The sequence below is a fragment of the Homalodisca vitripennis genome, chromosome 4, assembly GCF_021130785.1.
Source record: "Homalodisca vitripennis isolate AUS2020 chromosome 4, UT_GWSS_2.1, whole genome shotgun sequence".
NCBI classification, from domain to species: domain Eukaryota; kingdom Metazoa; phylum Arthropoda; class Insecta; order Hemiptera; family Cicadellidae; genus Homalodisca; species Homalodisca vitripennis.
The window spans coordinates 141,093,250-141,105,324 of NC_060210.1; the positions used below are offsets into that span (position 1 = coordinate 141,093,250).

The window sequence follows — 12,075 nt, forward strand, 5'->3', positions numbered from 1 at the left end:
GTGTATGTGATGTCGAAGCGATTCAAAGAGGTCGTATTGAACATCTTAGTCACAGACTTATTGTGGACCTCTTCCAGCAAACGTGGACTCTGGATTCGAGAAATCGATCTGTATTTGTGGTAGATTTCAGAGGCTGTACTACGCGAAACGTGAAATAAACCGTAAACAATATCCACACATACACAATATTGTTTGTAGTATAAGAACCAGGATACTGCGCAATAAACTAATATTTTAAAACTTATTCTGAATAGTATTATTAACTTGGCTCTTATTTGGGTAGGAGCCATATCTTAAATTTTATCAAACTAATTAGTAATGCTAAAATGTGGAAGACTAAACTAACAATACGATGAGATTATTAAATAATGTTCATATAATTACATCTTTTTTCCCATTTAAATAGTTATATAAAAATCACTGTAATTGATTTTAATTTTACAAATTATAAGCGTGCCTATTTTAAGTCTAAATATTTGAATAGTTATTTTGGATTATGTGAATTTATTTCGACGTCAGTTTTGTCTAAACCAATAGGTTTTACTGTTTGAAAGTATATTACATCTTTATAACACATATTCCTAATATCTAATACTTTTTAATAAAATATATATTAAATAGGTAAAGTGAAAAAGTACTAACTTTCAGGCTGGAAGTACTATTTGGGTTTAAAACCAGAATAATGTTCGACATAATATAACAATTATTACTATCAGGAGCGCCGCAGACAACATTGGAACAAAGCTGGTCGGTCTGCTCTATCTCCGCTCTTGTCTCACAAAGCCTTTAATGCAATATTTGCTCGGTTTATTTTTATAATATTTGTTGAATAAATATGATCTACATATTATCCGCAATATTCGTATATACTTGAGAGGTGCTCACAATTTTTTTATCTGTAGGTACATATTTAATGGGATGATTTGCATATGAAAATCGATAAAGATAAATGCTATTATTACAGACTAAAAAGACTTATGTACGTATGTAACATATTATAACCCTTACGACACTATTACGTCATTCCCACATACAGTAAAAAGTGATGTATACACACGGAAACTTATAAAAGTGCCATCTCTAATCTTTTACCTAATAAAATATTCCAATTATTTTCAGTTAGCTAAGGATATACTTCAATGGCTTTGGAAAATAACACATTGTTTTTTATTATATTATGGTTACCAATAACAGTGATTGGATGGCATGCTGCTATTTCATGAGCTAACCTTCACTTGTTTTAAAATCCAATTTTCAGAATTGTGTGCTGTAACAAGTACAAATACTGATACGAAATTGGTTATTTAGGCAATGTACCTTATCCATAACGTTTCCCAAAGCTTTCAAAAGTAAATTCAATTCTTCCATTATGAATACTGTTTCTACCATAGAATTATTGTGAAGGAACAAATTTATCTTTCTATATTGGATGGAACTGTCGCTTCCTACTATTTGTACTTAAACATGAATATGGGGATCATTCCTCACAGGACAAATCTGAATATTTCAATATTGAGTACAAACTGGTGTAAGCAACTATACTAGAGCAAGTAATATTCCCTTATATTTAACGTATATAAGCTAATCGTAACGAGTTTATATCTCAATTCTATTTTACAGAACAAATTACAAAATAATTTGAAAACAAGATGGTTTACAATTTTACAAGAGACCCACGTAAACGTTTGTGCTACAGAACAAATTGTTGAGGCAATTACGGTGAGCCGGCTCTGTTAAATAAACATGTCTACAAAACCCCGCAGCTGGTGATTCCGGAATGTTTTACCAAAAACTCACCAATCGTATAATCTATATGTACCTTTGCGGCAATAAAATAAAGTTATACAAAACTGGCTTCAATACTTTTATGAATTTTTACATTTTATGTTTCGATGCGAGATAATCAGGAATATTTTAATTACGAGATTAAATAATTTTCCATAGTACAATAAATATTAATGTAAGGGTTTTCGGATCTTGTATATATAAAATTGAAATAACGAGCGTTTGTTTCAGTATTTAATATTAAACAATGAGGCAAAAACTATGTTTACCAACTAAACGTCTTATTAAATTTATATACATACTGTAATATTCATTTAAACAAAAAACTAAACCATTTTAAATGCCAAATTGGATTATTAACAAATGAGCAGAACAGATTGAGAAGAGAAGCGTAAGCATACAGATTAAAAATTATGTTATTTTATAGTATCATAGCAATTATGTATTATTTTGTGTATGATTGTGTTTTATATTGACCGTGTTTTTAAAATTCAATAATAATGTTAGTAAAATCATATTTGAATTAATTTTATATTCCTGTTAAAGATTTTCACAGAATCTTTACATTTGTTTGCATCGTTAAAAACTCTAGTTATAGATTATGTCCCAATTATATCGAAGGAAACTGACAAATTTGTATACATCAATCTTCTATGTTTTGTAAGCTTTGTTAAGTATTCATACATATAGAGTATGTATGTATACCTAACATACACTACATTTGACATTTATATACAAACAATGATGTTATTTTTCCTGTTGGTAATACTTAATTACAAAGTGTTGGGTTTGTTCCACTAAAAATGTAATTGTAGTGGTGTGCTGATTCCACGATAGCTTTTATTGCATGTGCAGTTTTACTTTTAAGTGTTCAGTACTGAGCTATACAGTATTAATTGTTTTGTGATGCTACAATAGTAAAAAGCCACTCTTTCGACCTATATAATCTGAGTTTATGCAATTAGTATTATCACAAAAGCAAAAAAAGTTAATTTTGTCGCGTAATAAGTTACTAGGCCTACTTGGGATTCAAGCTAAATAATTCACACGATTTCCTACTGTAGAATAAAAGATGAGTTTAAGTCGTACAAATCGTATTATAAATCATACATAGCTGATATTAGTTGCTTAAATTCTATGTAAATCATGCCTTATAACCCGAATGCTACGATTTTCGTGAGCAAAAGATTCCAGAGAAGAATTTTAAAACATATGTTCTTTTATATTTTTGGGCTTGAATAAATTTTGATCAAACATTTTGTCAACTTTCAGAAATCTAGAGACGTTGAAAAATATTATGACATGGCTTTGTATCAGTACTTTATAACTTAAACTCTTGTTACAATGTTCCAATTGTAGATAAATTCCATACACCGACTTCATTCCATACATCCTTTCAAAATATCATTGCAAGGTATATAAAAACGTTTTTTCTATTTTACTAAAAATATACAGTAATAAATATTTTAATATTTAAACCAAAATTCATCAAGTTTAAATACCATATGTTTCAAATTCTTTTGGTTTTGTCTACAGATTCAACAAAATTATCATTGGAAATACAAATTTATATTTATAAATATAAATTTTTATTTATAAATTTACATTTTTATTTTCAAAGAGGCTGAATCAAATATTCATTAATTTCTTTTATGTGAACTTTCATGTGAGATATATATTTTTACGTTTAATGGAGCGTTACATTTCAACTGGAGATTGTTTCATACTCTTTGACCATGAAATGTAAAGATAATATTAAGACTTTTTGGAAAGAAGTGCCATAGATCCGATTCGTTATTTTTTATAATCTACCTCAAAGTAATACAATATAGAACTCGACTTGAGTGATATAATAAGACATGGGCAATAAATATTTAGCTTACTTTGTGTAGTTTACATTAACAAGTAATGCTTTCACCAAAGCAAAGTTCTTTTAGTAGTAATACCTCTAAGCCGAGTAGTTATAAAATTACTTATTTCCTTATGTAAATATAAATATAACATAAATTAATTTCCTAATATGGATAGGGTCTTGGTTTAAAATGTAATACAACTCTACAAAACTTTAATGGTTTCAAATGGAAATGCTTGTAATGGTAAATTAACATGTTGTATTCTTTCTGCGAAGAGAGGTCCATTCCCTGGTTTACGACTAATGAGGCTGTAGATGAGGGTGATAGCCACAGATGTTCAACAGCAAAATACAGTATTGTAGGTACGATATTTACGATAGTTAGGGTGCATATTATGATGAGGACGGAATAGGACGATTTGAATACTGTGTGAATACTGTGTGAATACTGTGTGAATACTACTGTGTGGGCCAAACATAAAAAACAATATTCTGCGTTACTGGAGTCATTGTCGTATATAGTAAGTTGGCAAAATATAATTAAACTAAAGTCCCACCAAATAAATTTAAATATACAGTTTAATAAAACAACTAACATCGGATCAATGAACAAATCTCCGTGTTCCTATTTACATACAGACAACAGACTATACTTCTTTGCAATTAATTATTGTTCGATCCTTTATTACGGGTTTAATGCACTAGGATGGGCTTTATATTTTATAGCAGATAGTCAGGTAGCAAGTGTAGTGTTGTAAACGTGACAAAAATAAAAATCTCAATTTTATATATTTATAATAATATATACAGTTTATCCGTACAAATTTACATCACAAATCGTGTGAAGAATAAAAATTCCCTCCGTAATCCATTGATCATATTTACCGTAAATCATGATGGCAATAACAACAACTCTTATAGCACTCAATAACAAATTCTTTTATAATATTGTATAATAACAATCAATCCCATTTATATATATTTTTTAAGATTACTCTACAAAACAATTATTTTTTTTATTCTTTTATTCGTACACAAAACTACATACAGAACGATGAAAATCACATGAGATGTAATTGGATTCTTTGATCAAGAAACATGTATTAGTTTACTATTCAGTTTTAAAATGTATTAAACAAACATGAATCATTTAATAGGAAGCCAACAAGGGTTAGTTGTATAAGTTTCCATCTGGTTTTGATGTCCCATTGGTAAGATATGCCATTAATGAACCATAAATGTAATTTAAATATTGGAAGATTTGAAATGGTGTAACATACTGGAAGACCAATGTGTATACATTTCAAAGGGATGATATTTCCCTGTATTTTCTTGTTATGGAATATACAGAATGTAATTAAGTCTTGATATGCATGTATATATTCCAAACGGATTGAGATAACGATGTAAATTCTTCATCATACCTATTAGATTATTGGACTTTTTGGATGGTAAAAATATCTCGTCCCCTCTTTCAAAAGGGGAGTAGAGGGAGGTAACTTTAAATTTTCAAACTGCAACCCCTATCTTGTGACATGTTATTAAATGTAGATTCAATAGAAATACAATGACGCTAATAAAACATCTCTATGCCGTTTCTAGCAAAAGTTATGGACAAATAACGCAAAAAAATACTAATATGTGGCACAACGCCAATATCTTGCGCATACCAACATAATACATGCGTAATACCTTTTATTAAGACTTTGAGAGGCCCAGCTTATTCCTTTACGTAGTATCTAATGTTTCTGGTGTGCATAGTTATATTAAGAGGTGTCTTGTTCTAGGTAGTGCCCATAACTTTTGCCAGGATCCTCGTAAAGACGTTTTGTGCATGTCACTATATTTCTTTTGAATTTACCTATCAAATGACATGTTACAAGATGTAGGGGTAGCAATTTGAACATTTAAAGTGACCCCCTTCTACTCCATTTGAAAAAGGGAGGAATATTTCTGTCCTTCTAAAATTCCAAAAATATATTTTAATACATATGGTGAAGATTGTAAATTGATATCTCAATCCGTTTTGAATATATGCAGGAGAACCAGGACAATTTAATATTTACAAATTCAAGTAAATGTGAACTACAGCAATTCATCCTAAGCGGTGTGTCATAATCATAAATATTCGTTAAGATTATTTACAAAAGTTGTCTCTAATTAAAACAATTATTAGTATAATTTAATTTAATGGTAAAGGGATTCCATGAGAGTCTAAAAACAATTAGATAAAAACATACAACAGAACATAACTGTAACTACTGATCAACAGCAACGTCAGCGCCAGTATGGAACATCATGCATGCATTAAACCTTTGCAAACACACGAGCTCACACAGCTGATTGGTTTTGTAACTTTATGTTAGTTATATTAGATTTGCTTAAGTCATTTAATAACGAAACAATAAATGTACCTATTAAATGCTACACATATTGTTCACTAGGGAATATCGAGTAACAAAATACTAATCACATAGTTTTAAAGGAGTCCTATAATTTAAATTGTCTTAATGGATTTATTATTATAAAACTTTAAGGTAAAACCAATTTTAGTTAAATATAATATTGTAAAAGGTACTCCTAACTTGTATAATAAAGAAAAAAGTAAAAGTAAGTAGAATGTAAAAAAGACGGAAGCACTTAGTTAGTAAAAAACGTTCTAAGGAAACTAGATTCAAAACTTCTTTCTGTATACGGGATTTAACTTTATCTACTTTTTATTCAGGTACTTCTCTATCTATAAGATATATATCCCATTTTCAAATTACACGAATCTTTCAGATATTGGTATCAATAAACTGATTTTTTTATATGTATTTAAAATTAATATTAAAAATTTGTAGCAAGAGCTAAAATTCTATTTTGAAAACTCTACTAAATATTCACTTATTGACCAATTTAAATTACGAATAAAATTTATTTGGCTTCGTATTAAAACCACAATGTTGTGTTGTAACTTGCGGCCTACAGTGAAATACAATGCAGATTTTTACAAAGTAATACAGCTGTATAGCAGTGACCAAAAATATTTTCAATTGTTTGTTAATGTTATTTATTCCTTTTTATAAGATTGCTTACTAAATACTACAAAATCATAGAGATAATTTAAGATTTAAAATAATATTAAAAGGTAATATTTAACTAAAGTTTTTTTAAATCTTTTTTTATGTGTAAAACATCTTAAGTAGTAGAAACTATAACTAAAAGTTGTCGAAACCAATTACATGTATGTTCAAAACGTGGTATTTTGTTTCAATAATACCAAGTCTTCATTAGTTATAAAGAAGTAAATTCATAGAAAAAATTAAACTCTGTAAAATAAACTTCTATGAAATGGTATTTATAAAAGAGAAAACTATTAAAATTAAACGAATTAGTTGCGTTATAGACATGTATAATTTCATTATACATGTTTTATATAGACCATTTTCTAAAACAGTGGATTTGGTTTGACAAACATAAAATTAAAAACAATATCAAAAATGTATAATGAACATATAATATATACATGAAAGACAAAACCAGTAAAATTTATTACTATAAAATCTATCTAGTTGAAGGCCAGACGATAGATTCTATCCAAGGCAAGAAGTACGCCACTCTGACGTAAGTGCCGGGAGTTGCAGATTCTCCACATCGAACAGGTCCGAATGACGTAATGCCGACTTGCACGGCGAGACAGCTGTCCTTTTCGTCCTTCACCAATGGGCCACCTGAGTCCGACTGGAAATCATACTTGTTATCACCGTTCTTTTAGCTTCTCGCTTAATTTTCTTGATCAAATCGATTTTTATTCCAAGACAAGTCTCATACATAACTTTGAGTGTTTATGTTTACGTACGCAAATCAGGTAAACTAAATGTTTTATTCATAGCCAGTTATAAGTATATTTATAAAATATGTAGGAGTTCTGCAATAGGTATTTATTTGACAACTTCATCAACTGCGTTTATGTTAGTTTCAGTTATATTGAATAATGCATTTATGTAAATAAACAATTAGGTACCGGTAATGGTATCCAGAAACCCAATAGTCCTGAATTCACCCTGAATAATTATATTTGCTTAACTTAAACAAATTATTTGAAGCGATGATCCATAAAAGGACAGTTTTCAACAAGTAAGTACTTGAACCGTACATGGTCAACATGATATCCCTTGACCTCTGATGTCAGTGGAGGAAATTCCCATCCTTGCAACACAAGACTAAAAGACCGAACTCTCATGGCCTCTTAGTGGCTCTATATGTATGCAGTCAGTCAGTGATGGCCATGGAGGGAAATCACCACAATTTCTCCTACTCTCCATGTCCAATCATGTTTTATGCTCCAAATGCTGAAGCTACCTTTCTATTCATCTAGTGTCCTTATATTACAACTCTATTATCCCTCTAGTAACCATGCAAGAACGTTTTGTCGATAGAAAATTACATACAACGACAAACTTAAATTAGGAACCTAATGTTTCTTTAACTTTAGGAGCTTCTATATAATGATATTCGATAAGAAACTGTTTGGTATCGAACCAGAAGTAACCCAATATAGCCTCTCATACTAATAAACATTTATTGGTGGTGAAACATGGTTATTGTAAAAACGTATAGTATATAAATGCTTTAACATAAACGCATAATTTTTTAGTTACATTTTAATTATTTGTAAGTATTTATACTTTATCGAATAGTATGCATTGTAGTGTTTTAAAATATGCCTTTGCTGGCATGTTTTACTATTTAAAAAATATATTTTTTCATTTGTCTCTTAAGGAAATATTTCAATGACATCGAGCTCTCCACATTGTTCCATCCTTCTATTTATATTACATATTCCGTCCAATTTTATATTTAACGAATAGTCACCTTGCAGGTATCCTTGCTGAATTCCCAGGCGCAGAACTGTGAAGGTGAGTGAATACCTTCCGGGTACTCCATATCAACTCCCACTCTCTCCTTACAAATTTCTGGTGGCAGAAACGAAAGGGATGCTTTTTGTAGAACTGGCATAAGAGGGCCAACTGCAAACATAAAAAAACCAATACAAGCATTATTGCTATACCTCAATTTCTTTTCGACTTATTTCGAGAATAAACAGAAAAGTAAATGTTTTGTATGTATTTATATTTTTCATTGATATATATTTTAAAATAAGAGTAAAAATTCCATAAACATAACATCGAACATCACTTGTTAAAAAATCTAAAAATATTAAACGTAGGTGGTAAATTAACAACGTTCTAACCTTAAAGATTTTGAATACAATTTAAAAATCCAGAGAGGTTGTTTTAAGACTTTTATAATCTCCATGTAACGTGTACTATTTTTAAAGTGGAAAGTAAATCTTTCTGTTTAATGTAAAAATGTTTCCCAAACCCTAATATAAAAACTGTTAATATTTCAACATTATTAATCTTCAATTTTAACTTCGTTTTCATGGTTCGTTTTGTAGTGTATTAAAATACAACTAGGCCTTACACAGTAAGGTACAAACTGTGTTGTTGTCTGGTAATATAAGCGATAACTCTTATATAAGTGATAGAATGGTGCTAGAGGCTTGAAACTTTGCACATGGGTTCCACCTTGTCCAAGTAAGAAACGTATTGATTAAGAGATCAAAAATTCAAAGAACAGTCTGTCTGACCGTCTGGGTGTCGGTCACTTTGAGCGATAACGCTTGATATAAAGCTCCTAGAGACTAACTAGTATACGAGTTTCTCATTGTTTAAGAGAGAAGCTTATTATCTTTAAGGTCAAAAGATAAAAGAGCAGTCTATATGTTTATTTATCTGTTTGGAAACATCCGATGAATGACAAAGCAGAGATAAAAATACAATTCTTAAAATCATGAAAGTTAAAGATTAGATAGACATAATTCAGTAAAGTAATACATTGTTATTATTTTTGTAGCGGACTATTACACGGAAATGTCATAAGTCTAGTGTTTAATCGTCTACTATTTAATTAATAAATAATAATAACATTTACCTATATGCAGGGGGTAAAAAGGTCCCGCACTGGCTTGGTAACTCCCGACTGATTACAGGTAAAGCAATAATACATGGTACATCATTACTGCACCTATAAATCTACTTTTTGGAGTAACTACTACTTTTTGTCATTTCAAGAGGATGGCCTGCAAGAAGTCAGAAAATAATCTTAAATGAGAGCATAGGTCGAGTAGTACTACAAATTAAAGGTCTTTATAAGTAGAGTACAATGCCATAAATCCGACTTCAAATGGTTCACTCTTTAAAGAATTACGCTGATTTAAAGCTTAAAACATTAACAATATTGGCCCTGTACTATGTGGTTTAATATTCTTGTCTTGGTTCAAGTTGTGAAAGTTAAACTCAGTAAATAAATACCAAGTAATATTGCTTTACCTGTAATCTTTTGGGAATTGTCAAGCCCTTGCGGGACTTTTTTGCACCCTGTGTAATTCATATATAGCCTAATATTATATATTTGTATTAATAATTTCAACAACTATTTTCCAGGAAACTATTTGCAGGAATAGTGAGTATGCCTTTCCATAATATTTGTATGTATAGTTATTTTTGTATCTAACAATTTACTGTTTTTCTTTCTAAAACGATAATGTTCATTGTTGAGTGTGGTTCAAGAGACAAAGCTATTACTAAATGTTGTTAATTGCATATTCTTCATAAACCAACTCCATGTGTGACGCAATGTAGTAGAACCAAATATTTTTGCTCGTATTTGTTCACTTTTGTTACAACAACGATTAAATACAATAAAGCGTTTACTTTAAAACACAAAACAAGACTGCTAAGCGGAAACACCAAAAGTGTACATTTGTGAGTTGATAGCTTGTGTTTTTTAAGCAATTTCACTTTTACCTAAACATTGGTTATAGTATGCCAATATATTATGTTTATGAGTTATAGTACTTTACGGTGGTATGTGGAAAAAGACATTGTATTTAGACCTGAAAATAAAATTAAAAATAAGTTGAATATGAGTTTTGCTGCACTGGTTTTCGCAATAACGTTCTATTAAAAATTTACTCAAATTAGAATTAAATACATGTGTTTATTACACATGCAGAGTAGGTCTATTATATTTTTCATTAATTCAGAACTAATTATGGGTATTTAAAATAAAAATGTTTGCCAACTTTGTAACGATGGTCAAATAAAAATATGTGAAAATTTACAGGAGTTCCCAAGTACATAAGTGACACTGTATTCCAATACTTAAAATAAAATTAAATACGTGTGTACTATCTGTGTGTACTATCTGTTACAAATGTACTACTGACTTTTCAATTACTGCCACAAGAATTATGGTCAATGTAAGTATAAAATTTAGCCGACTTTGTCACAAGGATCAAATAACGATATGTAAAAATGTAAAGAAGTTTTTAAGTACATTATTATTAATAGAAAAAAGGGGTGACATCTTTTGAAATAACTTACGGGCTAAGGAAATATAAATTAGAAATAAAAGAGTGTAATATAAAAATGACATGATCTTATACAATCATCGCGGAATTTAAGGAGCTTTTTTGTTTTGTTTCAGTGTTCAGAAAAACATTCTGTTTTTAGTTTTAAGTTTTAAAGTACAATTTCAATTGAAAATTGACTGCCATTATTCTAATTCTCATCTTGTCTTCTTTTAATTAATAAAACATATTTTTAATAATTATCATAATATAATTCAAAGACAAATCAACACATACGTTCTTTCTGTTTCTTTTGTGGCAACTGAATTTAGATGATTCTTGAATCACTAGAATATTTTCAAGGATTCAATGACTGATAAGTTACCCACCAGACTCGTTGCGGCCCCACCCGGTGACCACTGCCCTTCCCTCGGGCTCAGTCAGTCCCTGATAGAGACACGCAGGCGCCACGAACCTTGTGAACTCGACATCTCTGTCCAGTCGGAACAGCACGATGTCGTTGTAGAGCAGATGACTGCGGTAATCTTTGTGTAAGTAATGTTCTACTATCTGAAACTGCTGCCGCATAGGGCCGTCCTTGTCTCTGATGTCTATAGCTCCCAGCAATACCCACCGAGCCTTCCCTCTGCAACATGAGTCAACTCTTGTAAATTACAATATTAAATTTAGATTAATGCAAAGTCATCTTTTATAGTTAATATATAGGATAACTAGCTATTTTTTAGATAACCTGCATGTAAAGGGTCACGTATTTATATTGTATAACCAATCACGCTATTGCAAATAGTACAGTTGGAAATTATCAAAACAAAGCAACGATCATGTTTTTAAATATGTAATTGCTATTAAGGATCGTTAAATAAACATATCAAGTTGTACCTAATTCAAGTGATGGTTCACAATAACAAATGTTCACAAGATAGTTGGTGGATACCAAGAGACAACTTTCTTCTCTGATATCAAGTCTTTACTTCATATGAAATCCTACATCTCTTTTTTATGTATCACAAATCATACA

General features: G+C 30.1%; 1 protein-coding gene across 1 annotated transcript in view; it reads right to left on the reverse strand.

The window, feature by feature from the left end:
- Positions 1-7,113: 7,113 nt before the first annotated feature.
- Positions 7,114-12,075, reverse strand: part of LOC124361210 (serine protease snake-like) — a 38,938-nt gene continuing 33,976 nt past the window's right edge. Inside the window, exons 7-9 of the mRNA XM_046815250.1 lie at positions 11,426-11,682; positions 8,495-8,649; positions 7,114-7,360 (exon numbers count right to left, since the gene is read on the reverse strand). Coding sequence (XP_046671206.1) covers positions 7,184-7,360; positions 8,495-8,649; positions 11,426-11,682 — 589 coding nt within the window. The 3' untranslated portion in view covers positions 7,114-7,183. The remainder of the gene's footprint in view (positions 7,361-8,494; positions 8,650-11,425; positions 11,683-12,075) is intronic.